The sequence below is a fragment of the Mycetomoellerius zeteki genome, unplaced genomic scaffold (assembly GCF_001594055.1).
Source record: "Mycetomoellerius zeteki isolate Tzet28-1 unplaced genomic scaffold, Tzet1.0 scaffold517, whole genome shotgun sequence".
In the NCBI taxonomy this organism is placed as follows: Eukaryota; Metazoa; Arthropoda; class Insecta; order Hymenoptera; family Formicidae; genus Mycetomoellerius; species Mycetomoellerius zeteki.
The window spans coordinates 87,328-108,137 of NW_017257520.1; the positions used below are offsets into that span (position 1 = coordinate 87,328).

General features: G+C 35.6%; 1 protein-coding gene across 8 annotated transcripts in view; it reads left to right on the forward strand.

Annotated features, from left to right (window-relative positions):
• Positions 1–20,810, forward strand: part of rdx (BTB/POZ and MATH domain-containing protein rdx) — a 113,337-nt gene that overhangs the window by 66,681 nt on the left and 25,846 nt on the right. The window contains exon 1 of one of the 8 annotated variants that reach the window (XM_018455851.1): positions 4,905–5,752. The exons of 3 other annotated variants lie outside the window; for them this stretch is intronic. In XM_018455851.1, coding sequence (XP_018311353.1) covers positions 5,598–5,752 — 155 coding nt within the window. In that variant the 5' untranslated portion in view covers positions 4,905–5,597. Of the gene's footprint in view, positions 1–4,904; positions 5,753–20,810 lie in introns of those variants that run through there. 4 more of the 8 variants (XM_018455853.1, XM_018455855.1, XM_018455854.1 and 1 more) reach the window with 4 other exon arrangements.

A 20,810-nucleotide genomic window follows, 5' to 3' on the forward strand; every position in this document is an offset into this window, starting at 1 on the left:
ATGTATGTGTGTGCATATATTTCTTGTCTAATTAAGTTTATAAATCTTACTTAAGCTTACATTTCTTTAATTCTCTTTAATTAAATTTTTATTCAATTTTATTCAACTTCTGTTATATATATTTCTATTTTCTATTTATTATACGCGTATATTTCTTCGAGATATTTGTAACAAAAATTGCATCACGATGTGCAACTCAAATTTTAACTCGGCTTTATTCGTTCACGAATATGAAGATCGCATTTGAAGTAATCGCACAAGATGAAAGTCTCTCCTCTCTCTCCCGCTTTCTCGTATTTAAGCGTTAAATGAACGCGCTACGAACGCGGCCCTTAGTCATTGGATTATCTACGTGCGATTGCGGCCGACTTACATTCAACGCAGTTCTCCACACATTCAGAGAAGTTTCGCGCGCTCAATAAGGCAGCCGGCAATGAGGCAGTCGTAACTATACCTGTATTATATAGCACGTTCTCAATTTTACTTATCCACGACAGAAATTGCTCCGAACTTTCCGGACGGAGATACACGTAAACGTCGTCGTTCAATTACACCCCGGGAATATCTCTCATTCGGTGAAATATGAATTTACGAGTTAAAGCGATTGTGAAGTTGGTCTTCAAAATGCGCGCATGCTCGAGGGACCTTATTAATTCCAAGTTTCTTTAAGGAGGATAATAAATAAGATCGAACGAGGGCGAAACTTGAGAGGGCTAAGAAAAGCATAGGCGGGAGTTCCAGTAAAAACTGGTCTGTACGTATCGGGAAACCTATAATATATCGGGAACCCGTACATTAACGCAGGGGCTGACGGAAAGTCTTTAGTAATAATAACGGCAAACAGCGGGAAAACGTAATGCACGCGAATAAAAGAAATGGAAATAGTAGCGAGCCATTAGAGGGTATATAAAACGCGACTCTCGTGTGCCTCGTGGGGCGGACGAGCCTCAGGGTCGTTTTTCAAGGGGGTCAAGGGGAGTCTCTCGCCCCGAGCGAGACGTCACGCTTATTAATACCAACTTCTCCAACGAAAATTCGAAAACGTGCGATATTTCCCGCATTTGTCCTTTCTTATAAACGCTCCCACGTTCACTGAGAGATACGTTTGATTTGTGATTAACAAAATTGACTTTCTTTTTCATTCAAAAATGGTGTTCTAATCATTTAATTTTTGTTAATCGTATGTCAACAAAATGAATAGTTACACCAAGCATTTCTCTCAGTGTAACTTGGTTAGTTTATTGAACGATAGGATTCAATACTGAAAAATATCTAGTCGAAAATAAACGAGTTATATCAATCATAATTCCGATTATCTCAACTATATAGATTTCTAATAGATTTAACCAGAAAATTCTGATCCGTCCATTTTCATCAGAATTCCGATTAATTCAACCGAATATTTTTCTCGATGAACCGTATATGTGTAGGTGATAATTTTTATTTGAAAATATGTATATAAATTATTGTTTTTTTTTTTTCGAGTAAAATTTTATTATTTAAAGGTGATATTTTTTAATAATTTTTTTTTAATAGTATGTTATATCTACTTTGTAACTCTTTTTCTCTTTCTCTCTCGTTTCACATTTTTATTCTGATAAATTTCAATAAAGTCTCATGCTTATATTCTATATTACACAACGTTTATCGAGAGACTAACACTTTCAGTTTTCTAGTTAAAAATTATTTTAATTTACTTAATTTTAATTTAATTTTAAAAATAATTGCTTGTCTCTGTTATTTTCAAATTATCTTTTCGATTTTCAACTTTATCGGGATTTTTTTAGAATCTAGAATTAGGGGAAAGAGAGAGAGAGAGAGAGAGAGAGAATGGCGATTAATTTCCGGAGATCATATTTTCTCTCGGATTGGCATAACTCTTTCGCTGTACACACACCGGATGTTTCGCTGCGGTGCGGTAAACCGTCGAACGCATTTTGCCCGAAATGTATTCCGGTTTTCTCTCCCGGTATCACCATCGTTCTCACAATGTCACAACCGTCGTGCGTGATTCCGGCACGACGTCACGGTCCCATTGACGCCGACCCCTCCGAAAGGAAGGCACCTTAAACGGGCTCGTAAAACATTTTCGTGACCCCTTTTTCGCGTAACTGGACGAACAGAGACGGGCGTGCTCTCTTGGTTTCCGGTGCTGCTGAAAGCTGCCGCGCGATGCCTATCGCGCGTATGTATGCCGTACCTTATATGTGTTTCGGAACACCAATCCCCCGCTTTTGTTGAATTTCTTAAAAACGAATGTAGACATGATAAAATATGTTTGGGAGACCTTGAGAATTTCAAGACAAACAAGTTTTATTTTAAACATTTTTTCTTATCTGCATTTGTTTTCGAGAAATTTAGCAACAATTTTTTTGGAATAGTTTTACCCTTTTAAAAAATTAAGCAATAGGGTTAGATGGATTAGAAAACTATTTCTATTAATTTTAATCATAATTGTTATCAAGGAAGTATTAATTTTCTTTTTGCGTCTAATTGTGGGCTTGAATAATATTGATAATTTAATCATTTTGATTCCTTATATCTCCAAAATTATGCTTTAACTTAAATTTTTTTCAGAGATTAATGTTCCATCATAAAACATTGTTTGGTATACAATTCGATTCGAAATTCGAGAGCTACAAAGTACATACGCTAATAAACAAGTTTTTTGTCATCGACTCTTTCATCATGTTTGATGCTGAAAGCCATGATAATATGGCTTGGAACAATTTGATAACCTATCAAATATCGATAATAATAGGAACTTTCGAAATATACGAAATTTATAAAAACATTTTATAAACTACATAATAAAAGTAGATTACAAAGTAGATTGTGAATTATTATTAATTATTAACACAAAATATTTTTAAATGTAACTGAAAGTAACTGAGATTCATCAAGCATAATTAATCATTATCATACTACATAAATTGCACTGAACAATTATATTGAGCGATTAGGGTAAACTTAGGATAGCTATCTTTAAAATGCAAAAGACATACTTCAATTTTTGTTATCTTTATAATCGTATTATATTGGTATATCTTTTCCGCTAATTACGTTATTAAAGATAACAAAAATTAAAGTATGTTTTTTATATTTTAAAGATGGCCATCTTATCCAAGTTTACCCTACTTGGAAAAAAATCTGGGAAACCTAGATTTTTAGGAAATATTTTTAGCCTGAAAAATGAGAGATTTTCATGGAATGTTATCAGTATTCAGAGAAAGTCTTGGAATTTTATTTATTTCATCTATTTCTGAAAGCACTGTTCTTTGATTATTTTTTTCTTGATAATGCAAAATGTTGACGGTTGGTTCGCAATATGTGTGACATCCGCGAATGTTTACGTACATTCTTGCATGTCTCGCGAATTTTTATTAAAAAAAATCAAGGTGACACATCGCAAGACAATACTCAGCAGAAAAGAGTAGCTCGCTGATACTATACTGTAGTGAATCTTTTATAAATTTCACGGCTTTAGTTGTAGAAAGTGATAGATAGCTTGGGGAATTCCTATTTTCTATTAATTTACAATATATAGTTTATTTGCGTTACCTTGCACTCCAATTTATTCTAAAGTTGCATTTTAAAAATTGTTTAATCTTATGTGGAATTGGTAATAAAACTACCTGGGAATTCTTAAAGAACTTTTTTTACAAAATTTCAGTAAGCATTCCGGATTAATGTTTATTTTTATTAATGTATTATTGATTAACTTTCATCTCGATACAACTTACTCTTCATTTTTTTAAAGATATCTGTCAGATTGAAAATACACACGCCGTATCTTAAAACTTATGATATTTTATATGTTTATTACTACTTGGCGTACATTTTATTTCAAACAAAAAAATCATAAATTACTTAATATATTTAAAAATTATTGAAATTTTGTTATATATTTTACTAAAATTTAACCAAACATTTTTATATTTTATTGTGGTAGATAAAAATTAGAGAAAATCATATAAAATTCTTTGAAATACCATGAATCCCACTACTATGACTTTTAATATAAATTCTGAGAGAAAATTCTATGTTTAACAAATAAACTTTGTTAGCAAATAAAGTTTGACTTTCATCTTAGTTTCGAATAATTATTTTCGATAATCAGAAAAACGAAATGCCGTTGTTATTCAGGTCGATTTTTCGCATCGTGGAGCAAAGCGTTCAATCTTTCGAACAAGAAAAGTTTCCATTCGAGGAGGATTGCCACACGCTAACGCTACATGAATAGTTGTGAGGAAACCTCCCTTTTCATCGCATCCCTTTTGGAAATGTATGATATAGCCCTTCTGAAGGACACGGTTTAGCTTCTGTTTCCCCCTTAATCCTCGACCGCGTACGCCTTTGTTGAAAGTGGCATGGAGGGTGTGTTTCAAGGCCTCGTTCTTATTGTCATTTGTTTACAATGTTATCAGAGACGACTTCTTTTCTTCTCGATAATCTCGCTCATTTGGCTTCTGAAACAAAGGGGAGTCATACTATCGCGTTTTCGTCAACAAACGACTTTTGTAAGATATTAAAAATTTTTGAATCTTCATTTTCACGAGAGAGACAGACGAGAGAGGATCGATCCCCGAATTCGCGGATCGGAAAACTGCGGGACGAGATTCGTGATTGAAGTCCAGGAAACGGCGTTTAATACAATTTCGGTGCGACAAGCGGCATCGCGCACACGCTCGCGGAGCAAGAATTTCCTGCAGGGTTGGCGAAGGAGAGAGAAAGGGCGAGAGAGGGTAGGGAGGTGGAGCCTTGGGTGCGCGCGATGAACGGGGGAGGGGGACGGTGTCGCCGACGATCGTCATTCTTCGGCACGACACGAGGTCGCGGAGACGGCCGAGCGCGGCCGAGCGTGGCCGAGACGGCGCGTTCCGGAGTAGGGACCAGCGGGCGTTCAGTAGTTCCTCTCAGTTGCTCTCAGTCGAGCCAACGCCGTGGATCGGAGTCAAAGTCGCGGGTCCGCGGAGAGTACCTCGAGAGAGCGACTCGACGGCCGAGACAAGAGAGGAAGAGAGGAGGCGCTCGATACGCACGCAGTTGCACGCGCGCACGGCATCCGACGGACGGGGTGAGGAGAAACGACGAGATAAACGAGAACGAGGGATCGAAGCGCAACTTGGTGATTGGCTGAGCCAGAGAGACGGAGAGAGAGAGACAGAGACAGCAAGAACGAACTCTTTTCTCCGCTCCGGATTGATTCCACGAGCGTCGTTGCTCCGCACATCATCGCGCCGCTCATCTCCGAGAAATCTCTCACCGTCGTTCTCTTCGTCGGCCGTTGTTCTGGCGGATGGACGCAAGTAAAAAATGCGGTGATGACAGTGACCGGATACCGCGGAGAGGAAGGACTCCGGAGCAATTTTCAAGCAATAAGCGGGTAATTATTCGTTGTCGATCGTGTTACGCGAGAACCGTCGTGCTTCGTAGTCGATTGAGTCGGCGCGCCGGGTTGAACGAGAATTAGAGAGAAAGAGAGAGAGAGAAAGAGAGAAAGAGAGAGAGAAAGAGGAAGGGCACTCTCTTCGCGATTCAGCCGGAAGTTATGACGAGCTCGCGCTTCGTTCAAGGACGAAGAATTGTTCGCGCGCATGTGTCCAGTAGTGGGATATAGTGTCAACGACAAGTCGCCGCTTGCAGATCTGGATACCTTGCTGTCGACACCCGCCGGGCCCGGATTGTCTCATGTCAGGATGGCGCTGGCGCGGTACGTACAATCGTACGGCTCGCCGTTGTCGGAGCTAGGGTGGGTCTTCGTCCGTCCGGGGCTAAAACCGAAGGGGGACCAAAGTGGGGGGAGGGGGCCTGGAAGGGACGGGGGGAGGGGAGGGGGACAGGTCCGTTTGACCGGTACGCGAGGAGTAATCGTCGCATCGATCCGCGCCGTGCCGGTAGCGTCACCGAGCACGCGACGCCGACGAGGACGCTCCTTCCTCCCGGATTTCTCTCCCCCTTGGCGGCAAAAAAACCCACGACAAGACCGCGTTCCCCGGGCCTTCTAGAATCCTAGACGCGTGTGAAAAGTTTCCCTTGAAGAGGGAACACGCCAGAACACGTGGCGGGATGTCGAATTGAAAGACGAAGAAAAGGCAAAAGAGATAGTTTGGCAAAAATGTAGGCTGCGTTCTAACCGCGAAGGGGCGAGAAGGGTGGCTTTTGAAAAGCGCGCGGGTCGAGTCTCGAAACTCGTTCAATTTCCGGGGATTTCCCCGTGAGGTATCCGCGAGAATCTAGATTCTAGAATACGCCTTAACGAAGACGCGGCACCGGTCAACGACCCGTCGTCGTCGTCGTCGTCCCTTCGACGAGGATAGCGGCCGAGTATCGCGATGGCCATTAGCCGTCGTCCGTTTCATTCTTTTGTTCGTCCAGTGGCTCTCCCCCTGTAGTCGCCGCGATTCGCGTTCGCGCCGGCCGACTGGAAAGTTCTTGGTCAAGTCGCGAGCGAAGGAGCGCGAATCAAGGTGAATACACCTTTTTACGTTAGACGCCGACCTTCCTGAGGCTGCCTGATGTGGGCTTCGTCACGGCTCGGCGATTCTCCCTGCTTTCATATAGACACGTCCGACCGTGAACGTCGAGAGCGCGACTCGATGAAATTCGAATGTAGAAACGGTCCGTTGTCGTGCCTTCCCCTCGTTCGTTCGTTTATTCCTTCATTTAGTCGTTCGTTGTGGGGCTCGCGAGGACTTGTCACGCGACGAGGACTCTCGGCGAACATCGCCGAATGAAAGCGGAATGTTCCCCGGCCAGAAAACGATTCAGTTTCTAAGGTCGTATATTCATAGCCCGTTCTTATTTCAAAATTGTCTTAAGATGCTAATGCGACTGAATGATTGGTTTAGGATATCTTGAGACTGTACTTAAGACGGTCTTAAATATAAGAATGGATTATGAATACCGGTCTAAATATTTAATCAATATTCGCCACTTTTATCAAAAGTTTTTCTCAATACCGGGTATTTCCGAAAATCTACTTTATATTACATATAAAATATAATATACCACGCTTTTATATCATATGTTTTTATGTTTATATCTAATTAATTTTGAACTTTGAGCAACTTTTGAAACGACAAAAAAACATTTTTTTTGACCGAATAAAACAAATTGAAATTTTTATATGAAACAACACACACATTTGTAAGCAATATAATTAAGATTAAATATACAAAAAGCTGCGCGCGACAAACATTGCATTAAAATGTTGATTTTCCAATGGAAGTGCAACAAATAACATCTCGCTCTCGTCTGACCTTTCGCTCGTGATACGTTTCTCGCTGCGACTTTTATTAATAGCGTTATTCCAGTATGCTTTTTAAACGATGATAAATTTTCTTGGGAAAAGGGAAATAATATTTTTGAGACACACTTACTATATATACTCACAAACACAATATGCCTTCTCCATCGTGATGAAACAAAGAAGCTTTGCTGCCACATTACATTTTCGTTATCTACTCTTATCGAACCATAGCCGATATGGACTAGAATTATTCACGAAGTTGAAAGTCATAGGGTCTGTTTGATATTTTCGTTCACGAGTTTACGGTTTGAAATAAACACGCGATCGTGTAAATTGTGTTGACCGTTACGCGAACGCGTCCTCGCCAATTTCTCGTGGTGTGTTATCGACGTGTTTATAATTGCACGCTACCGTGTACATCGCGGAAATCAGTATTTTTAGTTTCGTCAATAGGATCGCATCGTTACCGTTAGTCATTGCTTTCCTGTTTCTGCGTACTTCCACGAGGCTCGATTCGAAGACGATGAATCACGGGACTGTAAACGAATCTTGCATCGCTTCTCTTCCCGTTTCTCTCACATCGATCACGATTTCAGGACTTTGTGTTTTTAGAACCGCAACGAATGTCCTTGACACTGCTACGTCCTTTCCGCGAATGCAAAAATTATTTGTAACCCTGAGAACTGCTGCAACCATCCCGCTTCCACGCTTACAAAGTTAATTATCTCGATAGCAAAACTTTTTATTGATCAAAGTTGCCACAAAACTAGAAATCAAAGAAATTAGGAAATTATTAGGAAATTCTTGGCTTTAAAGAAGTTTAAGATACATACATCACACCTACACAGTTTTGAAATATTACTAACAATTAACAATATAAGTAGTATCAGCAACATTATAATAATAATAATAATTTATTCTGGAAATCAGAGAAAAGTTGTGGAATTTTAGGATGAGAAATTTGTGACAACTTTGTTAATACACATTGATAACGTCCGACTTTTTAGTGGCACCTTAATGATCCCTGATGTTGTCAACATTTTTTAAAAATATTTGTAAAAAACATAAATGCCATTTAATATAAGAGTTTGGATCACGAAAAACAATCGGTTATTTCAGAAACAGGGGAAGTATATACACAATTTCCTTCAAAATCATATTAATCAAGTTCTTCCCTAATTACTAGTTCTACAAAATTGTCATTCACATGAGAAGCAATGATTTATGATGACTTATGTTTTTCTTTCATTATATACTCTACATTCCACAAAAATACACTCAATAATAAATAACTTTATTGGAGTTCAATGTTACGAGTTTGCTTTTTTCATGAATAGTGTATATTTTTCAACAATAAATTTAAACATTTTTTTACTACAATCTGTTATTTTAAAAGTTATATTTCACTCATTTAATGTATGAGATAATGAAGCATTTTTACATAGTTTTAATTATTTTTAGTATTACAGTTGTAAAAACTAGAAGTGATAAAAATTTATTCAATGGAATAAACGGGCAAAAATGATAAAAATAATTAATATTAAAAATATATATTTATGTACTTTATGCAGAAAGATATTTTTGTTTTAATTATCGCATCAATCACAGTAATTTTAAAGAAAAACGAACAAATAATAACAAAAATTTTTATCAATATATATCTAATAATTCGTAACCATTCAATATCTTGTGCTAAACTAATTTATTTGTTTCACCGATTCTTAATCTATTACGGATTTTATTTTGGATAAAGCTTAAATTGGAAAAACACATTTACTGGATTGACGCTAAATTAGTATAGTGAGACTAGAATATATAAATTAGAATAAATAAAGAACAATAGAAGAAAAATTAGAACAATAAAGTTTTCTATTTATTTTATTGTTTTTAATAGAAAAGACCAGTTTTTGCTAGTTTGTTCTGGAAAATATTTTTTTCTTCTATTGTTCTTCTATTCTTCTATATATCTGGTATGGACCCCAAAAATGTGAAATTTTGTCAACCCTGATTTATGGGATTTCCAAAATAACCGATTCAGATAGGTACACAACAACAGTTGAACGTAAAATAAAAAGTGCGCAATTTATCATCCTATTCATGAGGATACAATCTTATTTAACATATTACATAATATTTTATTATATATGCATATAATGCAAATTCTACTGTATAAGTTAAAACATATAAAGTTTGCCAGGCAGGCAACTTGTTAAAATAATTACATAAAGTTTGTAGTACAAATTCCACACACACACATTTTGAGATCCACAATAAAGCGACGCGTTTGGAAATGTTGCGTAATTTGGAACTTAAAGTTAAAGCGTGAAAGTGCAGTGTTTTATTAAATCCTACATAAAATCCACCGGAACATAATAGAGAATTTGCATAGCTTTAATTAGATTTCAAGTTTCACGCTTGTCCGCACTCGTCAGTGATTATTTCGAACTCAGAAAGTAAAGTATTTTAGTTTTCTCACTGTCGGAACGTTGTTATCTGTGGCGATATACCATATTATGAAAGTAGTGTTACTGTTATAAACTTTTGAACGATAAAAAATATTTAGTTAGATCGTTTTAACATCGACTGAAATGGCGCATTAATCTAAGAATAGTCATCTAGACAGATGGAAAATTTGTGTTAAATTTAACACATTTCACGTGTTTTCATCCAAAAAGTTAACACGAGATAAATATATATATTGGAAAATAATACAAAAAATATATCGCTGACACAATTTGTAAGCAAATTATGAAAGCACACTTTTTCATAAAAATTAATATTTATATTATATTAAATACATTTCAGTAAATTTAACATTTATGATACGTTAAATTAACGTATTTTATTCATTTCTCTTAAAATTTACGTTTTGAATTTACATTATTTTTATGTTTTGTATATAAATCGTGTTATTTTAACACAAAGAAATGTTAAATATTAATTCAATACAAAATATTTAAATAAGACAAATACATTATGTTAAATTAATACTCGAATATGTTAAAAATTCAACATCAAAATTTTAACAAGGATCAATTTTAAGTTTTAACATAAATGCAAAGTGGGTTTTTAGCTATGATTATTATATTCTGATTATTAAATAAATTTACTCAATATTTTTTTAAAAAGTGACGAAAAATAAAAACAATAGTTATGAAATTTTGATCAATAAGGAAAATGATTGTAAATTTCACTTTCTCGTTAGAGTATTACAAGTGTAAAAATCATTCCGAGTGACTACTTTTAAATTAAAACTCCTAATGGCTAATTGCACCCAATGTTAACTATGGACAGTAATAAGTGTTAGATAAATTGCTAACTTTGGAAGTGCCATACCCTGTTTCGGAGCATCTCACGCAGCTTATACCATTCAGCCACTCTTCGTCTTGTAGCACCTCTTGGTCTTTTACATTGTTGCGTCGGCTACCTGTGCGCATTTCCGTATCTCCTTGTAGTTACTCGCGCCCACAGCTCCCGTCGTGACCTTCTCGCCTATCGCGCCGGAGATTTACGACTGGCCGAAGTATACAGGTGCTTTTAGTCAGGCATGTTTCTTCTACCGTTTCTACCGAGTATTTAATTTCTCGACGATTCTTGACTGCCACGTCATGGAAATGACTCCTGGCATTCCCTCAGTTACAGTTACGGCACTTTTATAAGGGGAGAGGACAACGATTTTATTTTCTTTCATTCGTATGTGCACATAACGTGGCCAGCAATAAAAACCCTAGCTGTATGCGAGGGACAACTTCCAAAGAAATGCAGGTGTGATTTGCATAGGATTACCATTCGCTATATTTTGCCGGTGGTCGAAGCGCTGAATCTCGTCGAAAGAAACGTCGAAAGGCATTGATGAGCCTTTAACGTCATGAAAGGAAAATCATTCACGGCGAAACAGACTGCGGCAAGGCCGTGGTTACCTGTAATTCGCGGGGAACTATAGCGGACGTATCCATCAATCATTTCGCAGCTTATCTCTAATTCCTCACTGCTCGGTCGCCGATGCCAGTAGCGATTGATCCCGCGAGGATTTGCCTTGCCGGTCAGGTAACGTTTTCGTGTTTATTAAAAAGCATCGAGGCTGGATAGCGGGGAATTAATGCGGGAAATATTCCAACGTCAGGATTGCCTGCGTAACGAACTTTATTGAGCGCAATTAGCGCGGGTCGCTTGTCCCCTCCAATACGTATCCAATCAAAAGTTTCTCGTCCACGCTTAAACTCGACGAGCCGGCGAAAAAGTATTTCGAGTTCAACCTAATATTAAAGACTTTAGAACTCTAATTTTAGAATAACAAATTCTTTTCACTATTCGATTAATATGAATTTTCATTTCAACATTTTATGCTTTCTGCTATAATTATGTGCTATAAATTTGACTAAAATTTTCTAATTCTTGCGATTTATATAGATAACTTTTTATATACTTTACATACTTTTATAAATCCTGAATACTTTTGTAATTTATTATTTTCACACTTTCTAATTTGTCATTTTACTGGTACGCTTCAAAATATTACAAAAGAAGTTTTGGACGTTTGATTTAGATTTGAGATGATTATAAAGAAAAGATAGTTTACTAGTTATTTATGACATTACTGCATATCTTACATTTAAAAAAAATATGAATTTGGATAAATGAGAATAAATCTAATTAAACACAAGAATTCTTAAATATTTTTTGCAATACATTATTTGCAGAGAGAGAGAGAGAGATTTTAAGATTATTTTATTCTCATTAACATCTGATTATTAATACTCTTATAAAAGATACTTATTAGCATAAACAAATTATTAAATTGCTTGTTATTTTAATGATTACTACTCAGTTTGTAGAATAAGATATAATATATATATATAAATTCACACAAGCAATATTAAAGCACTAAGATCTCCTCTGACTGAATATAGGAATTCTTATATTTAAATAGATTTTGAAAAATACTTTATAAAATTCTAGACACTCATTTTTGTCACATCTAAAATAAAGCCCATTTTTGTCACATCTAAAATATTACCCGATCAGGCAAACAAACACGAATAAACAACTCCATGAATTCGTTCGGTATGGATTACTCTGGATTCAGCTTTGAATATGATTGCTGATATATTTGAATAGTTAATTATTCTCATTTTTTTTTTTTTTTACATAATCACGGTCTTAATAATGAACGACATGAGAGCGTATACACTGACACTGAGAAACCCATTTAGTTGAATCAATTAATTTCTTGTTTGAATATGGGCAAACAAATCCTTAGTTGATGCAATAAAATAATTTAGTTAAAGCAAAAAGCATTTGATTATTGTAACTTGTTTCTGATAAACAACTTTATCAGATGTTAATGTTTATCAGAAACAAAAGTAAAATGTTATAATACAATAACCAAACGCTTTGCTTCAACTAAATTATTTTATTGCATCGATCAAGAATTTGTTTTTTTTTGTCTATATCCAAACAAGAAATTAATTGATTCAACTAAATGGGTTTCTCAGTGATACGCGGGGAGAAACGATCTGGAGGCGCGTTCAGTTCGCGTCACGTTGAACGACGAATCGGAAAAGCTGCGGCCTTGCCTTGCGGTAATGTTATCGTTTGCGTCACAATATTTTCTCGTCAGCCAGCGCGAATGCAAAAGCTAGGAATGGCTTTGAGTATCTTTGTGCCCGGCGAACAGCTGGTGCGCGCATTGCGCGTAAGTGTTGGTTCACCGCACACATATCACCCGCTCTGCACCAGCACATGGTATTTAGCTCCACGGCACTGCTCGTCTCGCAACGACACCGTCGTAGATTAAAACACCTGCCCATATTCCGAATAACATCGATTACAGCTCTCTGCTCGATCACGTCACTTCAATTAGCGCGCGACGACGTTCCACTTCTGATCGAGTGTGTATTAAATTTAGTCGAAGGCTTTATTGACAAATCGTTTAGCAATGCAGATACCAAGAGTTTCGGTAAATCGGTGTCGCGAGGATATGACGACCGTCGTTATACGATTTTATTTCAGAAGCTTCGACAGGAAAATCTACAATTTTTCGTTCGTTTCGCTCGTTCTCCGCGGCTTTCAAGGATTCTGTGATAAACGTCTGAAATTCGATGACGAGGCTAACATAATTATTCCAGGAGTGCCGATATAAATCTTTTGATCCGATTTTTTTTCCTTCCACCGATATCGACGATATCTCGACGTCGCTAGTAGCTTTTCGTACGTGATTTACGTTTCGAAGAATTATTTGAATATTATTATAGCTGTAGCACACGCACATGTACGCACACGCGTGCAGACGGTAGCCGAGGCCAATCGATGTCCGGGACTCGATGAAATAAAGCCAAGTATATAAAGGAGGAAGAGGAGGAGGATACTATACGATGATGGCGGTGGTGGTGATGATGGTGGTGGTGGTGGTGGTGGTGGTGGTATCAGTGATAAAGCATGGCGGAGGGAGAGAAGGAAGGAAGGTTGTCCCTCGCCTCGGTGGCAACCTTCGACTTCAAGGGTACAGGGCCGTACGTCCCCCTTGAGGGTTTGCTTCCCCTCTTCCGTAATGGACGATGAAGGATCCCTTGGAATTCAAAACTCCCATTCTCTTCTTCTCGACTCCCATTATAAAGAAACCAGACGGAAGGTCCCCTTGAAAATCATGTTATCCCTCGCTTTCGCTTTTCTTAGCCCACGAATCCTATCTACGTATTCCTTTTGGGTGAGACACAAGAAATTCATTTTCTAACAATAAGAAAACTAAATTAGGCACAAGAGATAAATTTTCTACGCAATGGATAATTTTGAAAAATTTTTTCCAAAATTTCATCTTTTCATTTTACTTGTTTATTCCTTTATAAAGATTTTCCTTTACAATTAAATGCACGTCTCATTAATATAATTTCTTTGCAATTATTTAAAATGTTAATTTTAATATGTAGATCTTATGATTAGCTGTAATATTTTATTGCGTGTATTTTATTGTGGCGACACTTGTCTGTCTCTTCTCACTCGCTTATTCACGGCCAATAAAATTGATCGACGTAATCGGATGCTACGTGACTATATTTTTACGCCTGAACAATATAGATTACGATTTGCCTTAATTGCTTTGAATAAACTCGCTTGAGAATGCTTTACATTTAAATATATTAAGTAAATTATTTTCAAAACAATTTATCTTTTTATTCAGATATTAGATATGATAAACAGAATTCATTATGAAAGGGTTAAGTTGATCGGAAAGAGAAGGGGGAAGACGTCAACGACGCAAAAAGACTACGTAAGCAACTGTACATAGTATACGAAAGCTTATCGAAGTTATCGCTGAGCAACCAAACGACAAGCAAACAACGGTGGTTATATATATGATCGAAGGCCAAATTGGCTACAAGGTTTTTATATTTCTACCTTTGTAAAATTTGTACTTTGTGTTTTGCAGATTATTGATATAATTGATAAAGTTCTTGTCCCTTCTCAGTTTTAAAATTTAAATACCTATATCTCACAGAAGGAGTTCCCCTTTAAAATGAAAGTAAAGGGAAAAAAATCTGAAAAGATGAAACTTACAAATTATATTTTAACTGCAAGATAAAAATTAATAATAACTTTTGTATTTCAATCATGATTGATTTTCAATATTTTATGATTGAATAAAAAATAAAAATCCTAATTTATATATAAAATCTTTCTATGAATAAGATATTTCTTTTGGGGGGGGGGATCTGATATATATATTTCTGCGAAAAAACTTTGATGGCATCTCAGAGAAGTTCTAAACCGGAATTCTATCATTTATATCGAAAATGAGATTTTAATTTCACAGATACTTAATATATTTGCTCTTTATTTCGGAACAAATAACGAGTCTATTGATGATCCAGATTATCCATTGTGCCTATATTTAACGATCAAACTTTTCTGTTGTATTATGTTATATAATATTTAACCTTTTTATTTGTAGGTATAATTAATCTGTTTCAACGTTTTTTATATTCGCAGAAGACAAAAGGAATTGGTGAATCGTATATAAGAAAATATTCTTATGCATCATGAATGTATCAGATTCTTTATCTAATCTCGAGTCTAATCTTGAAATCTATAAATTTTATTAGGAATGTTTTAAAAAGAGAGAAAAAAATGCAAAATTGTGCTAAGATACAATCGGAATGATAAGAGAGCTACGACAACTGTATGTATAATACGTCCGCAAATATCATTAATTATTATTAAATATCGTAAAACGGGAAACAATATTGTGTGAGGTGAGATTTACATAGCCCGTGTTATAATTTAGGGACAGAGAAACAGAATAGGAGAGAGAAAAAAGGACAGATGATGAATGGTTAAACTATAGCTGAAGTTAAACGTCGATGGATGAAATCCGATTGTTAAATATTAAACAGGCCATAACTTTACACAGATTAAACAAAATCTTTGTTTAATGTGCGCATGATATTTGCTTTTTCCGAGATATTCAAAGGACATAATCCAAGGGTATTCCTTCGTGGCTCGGGTATCCTTCGTGGCTAATAACGGCCGTAAGGGCGCATCTGCAGGGAACGGACCTCGCAAATTGGCCGTGAGACCCAAGGTCGTCCGGTATATCCCACGTACCGGGGCACTGGCCCCTGTTAGAAACGAGTCGAGTCCCGGGGAGCTTCTCTCCCCTTGTGTAGATCCCAAAGAAAAGCAATCCTTCGGCCCTAGAAATACGAACGTCCGTGCCAGAAAGAGATCCTTGCCTTCGTTCACGAAAGCATCTTCCATCTTAATCCTACAGCTGCGTTAAGAAGGACAGACATTCGTCAAAGGTAAAAAAATCTGTGAAGGAGAAGCTTTAGTTTCTGTTGACAGTCTTGTCTCGTAAAGTTCGCTTATAGAACAGGTATTTATAAAAAGTTTGTAAATAAATTGCATCTAGAATTATAACAAAATATTTCAATCTGCTCGGGTTTGTTGTTTATAAATCATTAATTTTAAAAGAGATTCATTTATTCAGAGACTCTATTCTTAATCTGTTCAGAAGCAGTGTTATAGTTAGTTTTTCTTTTTGATTCTAATATCACCGAAGGAAACTTGAACAACACTCATACTGCACGATATTTTAATTTTATTCTTTTTTTCTTTATATTTAATTGCCATAGATTTAAAAATATAAATAAATTAATTAAATTACTTTTTTCTAACACTTAAAAAATTCGTTTCTGAAGTAAATGATCTAGAAGATTATACAAATCGGCAACACGCGTTTTAATTATTTAATGAAATTGAGACATAAAATATGTTTTTTTTTAATGCATATAATTATATATATAACATATATAAAAAATATTTATACGTATATATAAAATATTGGTGAAACTATTATAGTTGATTGTAAGGTACCGTAGCCTGAAATATAAAATTACGAATACCTATCTCTCTCAGTTTATTGACAACGATTCAACAACCATTGCGGTCGTTTGCTTGTCCAAATCAGTTTTCCGATGAAAATTTAGATATTTTTATTTTTATGATATTTTTATTACGCTAAAAATATTGACGACCTGTTGCGATAAACTTTAATATGATTGAATTTAGTTTGCAATATTATTAATTTAGCAACATTTTGAAGATTACATTTAAATCTTTTCTCAAATCACGACGTTTAACGATCTAATTATGTAGATAATATTTGCAGCAATTTTATTAAAAGAAGGTTATTTTATGCGAAGAATATTTCGTATCCATGAATATGTTCTGTATTCTTTATTAAAAAATTAATGTTATCGATATTATATTTTCATTTAATATTATTATTTCAAAGTATGTAAATATTTAAATACGTGTTACGACAAAAGAGCCACTTCATTCAACAATTTATGCGAATTATTTAACCACATTAATGAGTATCGCAACAGCTTGCCGATATTTTCATTATTTTCTGTACAATAAAAACATCGCAGCCTGAATTCCAAAATCTGCGTAATAAAAGCATCGCAGCCTGAATTCCAATTGGGAAATTGATTTGCACTGAAGCGCGCTGCGAATTATCGTTAATGATTGTTGTACCACCGTTAACAGCCATTATACCGAGAGGATATTCGTTCATCGCAGCATGTAATTATATATTCCATGATGTTATACCATAAATCAACTCGTTTTGCAATTATCTAATTTACTTGTTCAATATGCAACAAAAAAATTAAAAATAATAAGTGAAAATCAATTGAGAAATGTCCATCCATCACAAACAAACGAAAAAATGTTATATTCGGTCAAATGAGGCTTAATGCTAATTAATATTTTTGTGTGGGATTTACAATTTTCAGTTTAAAAAAACTGCACATGGATCTTGATATACAATCCTAAATTAGAATAATATCACAAATTAAATTGACAAGCAATTTAATAATACTGATGTTCTAATGAGCATTTTTTTAAATACTGTACCTAAAGAATTTATTGTGAAACATGTCACCTCAGCCAGAAAAAAATTATACGTAATTCGCGCGTAAATATCGAGAATCTTTACTTCGTCGCTCTTTATTTCGTTCGTGCGAGGCGACATTCGTCATCGTGTGTTCTTTGTGTGCGGGGAGAACTTCGTACACGCCTCTTATCGTAACCGTGAACCTTGAATCGGTACGCCGCAACGAATGCAACGCGTGGCGATGCAGCACATCGAGAACAGTGCCTAGCACGAGTAAATTATCAAATACAAAAAATAAGAGTTCGGAAGATAAGTGCTTAGCTTGTGCATTAACTTGCTTTAAAACACTATGTTAATATGCATTACTACGGGAAGAATTTTGCTGAAGAATCTAAAAGTTCAGTTAGAAAACAGATTTAAAAATAATTTTGTTGGATCATTAAAATTATTATGTAGGACATTTAAACTGATTGTTAGAATATCAAAACTTTTTGCAGCATAGCTTATTATGCTTGAAATTTCTATAAAATTATTTTGATGGTTCAACAAAATTATTTTCAGATTTATATTTAGCTAAATTTTTAACTAAATATTCTTCAGCAAAACTACCTTTTCTGCATATTATTATTAATATTCACGATAATGTCGACTAATTGTCTCTCTTTTCCTCCTGTCTTTTCTCGGTTTTTCCCCATTTTGCTTGGAAGAATTGTTTTATTAACTCAATTTTGTCGTAAGTGCCTTGCGACGTTAGTCGCTATGCATCATGCAGGTATGAACAAAGAAATGAAATTTGCTGCGAGACTGACAGATAATAACGCATTCTCCATCACTTTCTTAGTAATTCCCCTCTGAATAACAGCTTTAGTCGTGATGCACATTTAGAAGTTTGATAATTTAAATATATAGGAGCCGCGAAAATGGAGAGATTTGCACTTCGGTTTATATTGCGCAATTATTTAAACGAGCGTTCCTCGATCGGATATCGAAAGCAAAAATTTCCGATATTCCATTCGATACCTATTATTGCGTGTCACGAATATTTTGAAAGTCTAACGAACAGATAAGCCGCATATTAAACGCGAGCAACCATTGTGGCACTATGTAGATATTGATGGTTAAATATTAAATGTTTTTTAATACATAGTAAAAAACATTTTGTACTTGTGTTAAAAGTGGTCCTTGTTAAAATTTTTGTGTTGAATTAACTTGAGTATTAATTTACGTGATCGTTATTTGAATATCTTTTGTTAAATTGATATTTAATAAAACATTTGTTTTGAAAGTTTTTATGTTGATTTATATTTAACGTTTCTTAGTGTGTTAAAATAATACAGTTTTTGAATAAATGAACGAATAATATAAAAATAATGTTAAAACAAATTGTAAGATAAATGAATAAAAGATGAAGTACGTGTCAATTTATACAATATATTGTAAATATTAATTTTATTGAAGAAATATATATTATTAAGTGAAAATCGATCGATGAAATGTTAAACACAAATGAATAAAAAGCATTTCGATCAAAGCGAATTTTCAATAGTATATATACATATATTTATTATTATTAATAAATATATTTTTTGTGATTTTATACAATTCGTAGTTTAAACAAACTGAGCGCCGATTATTTGTCAATCTTGAAACACAATCCTAGACTGAAGTTTGAATAGTAATAAGGAACTTAATATTATTAATGTTAATAACCATCTTTAAAAGACATTATAAGTAATTTATTACGAAAAATATTACGCCCGCACGGAATTCAGGAGATCCAGATTTGAATCTCGACTGAGGTAATATTTTTCGCAATAAACTATTTACAGTATTTTAATGATGCTTATTAGCATTAATAATGTTAAATTGCTTGTCAATTTGTATTATTATTAATACAATTTCAATCTACAACAGCATTTCAAAATCGACAAATATAACTCGTTCAGTTTTGAAAAATCTTCCATAATGTGTGTCAAAGTATTATAATGTTAATTTTTAATGTTTGTGTTACTTTTTAACATATTATCTTGTATTAAATTAATAGAAATTTATCAACTGTGTAGCAAAAGATGCTAAATAATTTTTTGTTTATTTATAAGATTTATACATTTAGAGAAAAGTATTTGGTACTTGCGATTATAATTGTATGATAAAGTTATTATCGTTAAGAGTTCCATTTTTGTAGTTATTACTGCTATCATATTAACAACGACTAATAAATTAAATGACAATAACGATAATTATTTTACCATGTAATTATATAATCACAACTACCAAACACTTTTCTCAGAGTATACATATATTTCAACTTGAATTTACATTTAAATGTTCGACGAAACCTCGTCGTTCGAGGCATTTAATCTTGAGAGTCGAAGGATAGTGATAACTATGAAGTATCGCGTGTGTTCATATTTGCGTTATGTCGACCGTATCAGCAAAAATATGCGATCCTCAATGCAAACACGTCACAGGGTACATACATAGCTTCCTTATCACCTCCTTGGAAACACCGCGGTCGATGCAACCGACTACAACCGTCGCGTCGTTGCTGTTCCCCTCCTCTCTCGCCCCGTCCTCTCCCCGCGTGTTACGGCATCCGTGATTCTTGCTCCGTGTGGTTGTTGTTTACCACGGTGCGCTCCGGGGCTCGGCCGGACTGGTTCCCGCGAGGCTGAACCGACAACCAACAACCGGCCGTCCATCCCGTCGCCGCGCCGGTGCATCTTCCTCGCGAGTGAACGAGCGAGCGATCGCCTGTCCTCGGCAGAGCGACAAGTCGGCGCGTGCAAAACGCGAAGGCGAGTCACGGGGCACTTGGTGTGCACGCGCTCGCTCGCTTGCTCGCGGCGCCCTTGAAGAGAGTCAGCCTTTGTCTTATCACACACTCCGGCTTACGCCGAGCAGCGTCAACCTTGACTCCGCCCCTCTTCTCCGCGGCGTCTTGTCTACTGACTTTCCTGCGAAAATCGACCAACGGCGTGCGGTTTCTTCGACTCCGCTTCGTCTCCTCGAGCAACCTCCCTTGGATCTTCTTCTTTTTTTTTTCCTCTTGATAAATTTCCGTGGGATAAAGCATCACCAGGGTGTCTCTTAGGTTTTAGAATTTTGCTTTTTTTTTAATCTACAGGACTACGGCAACAAAGAAAGAAACGACGATGT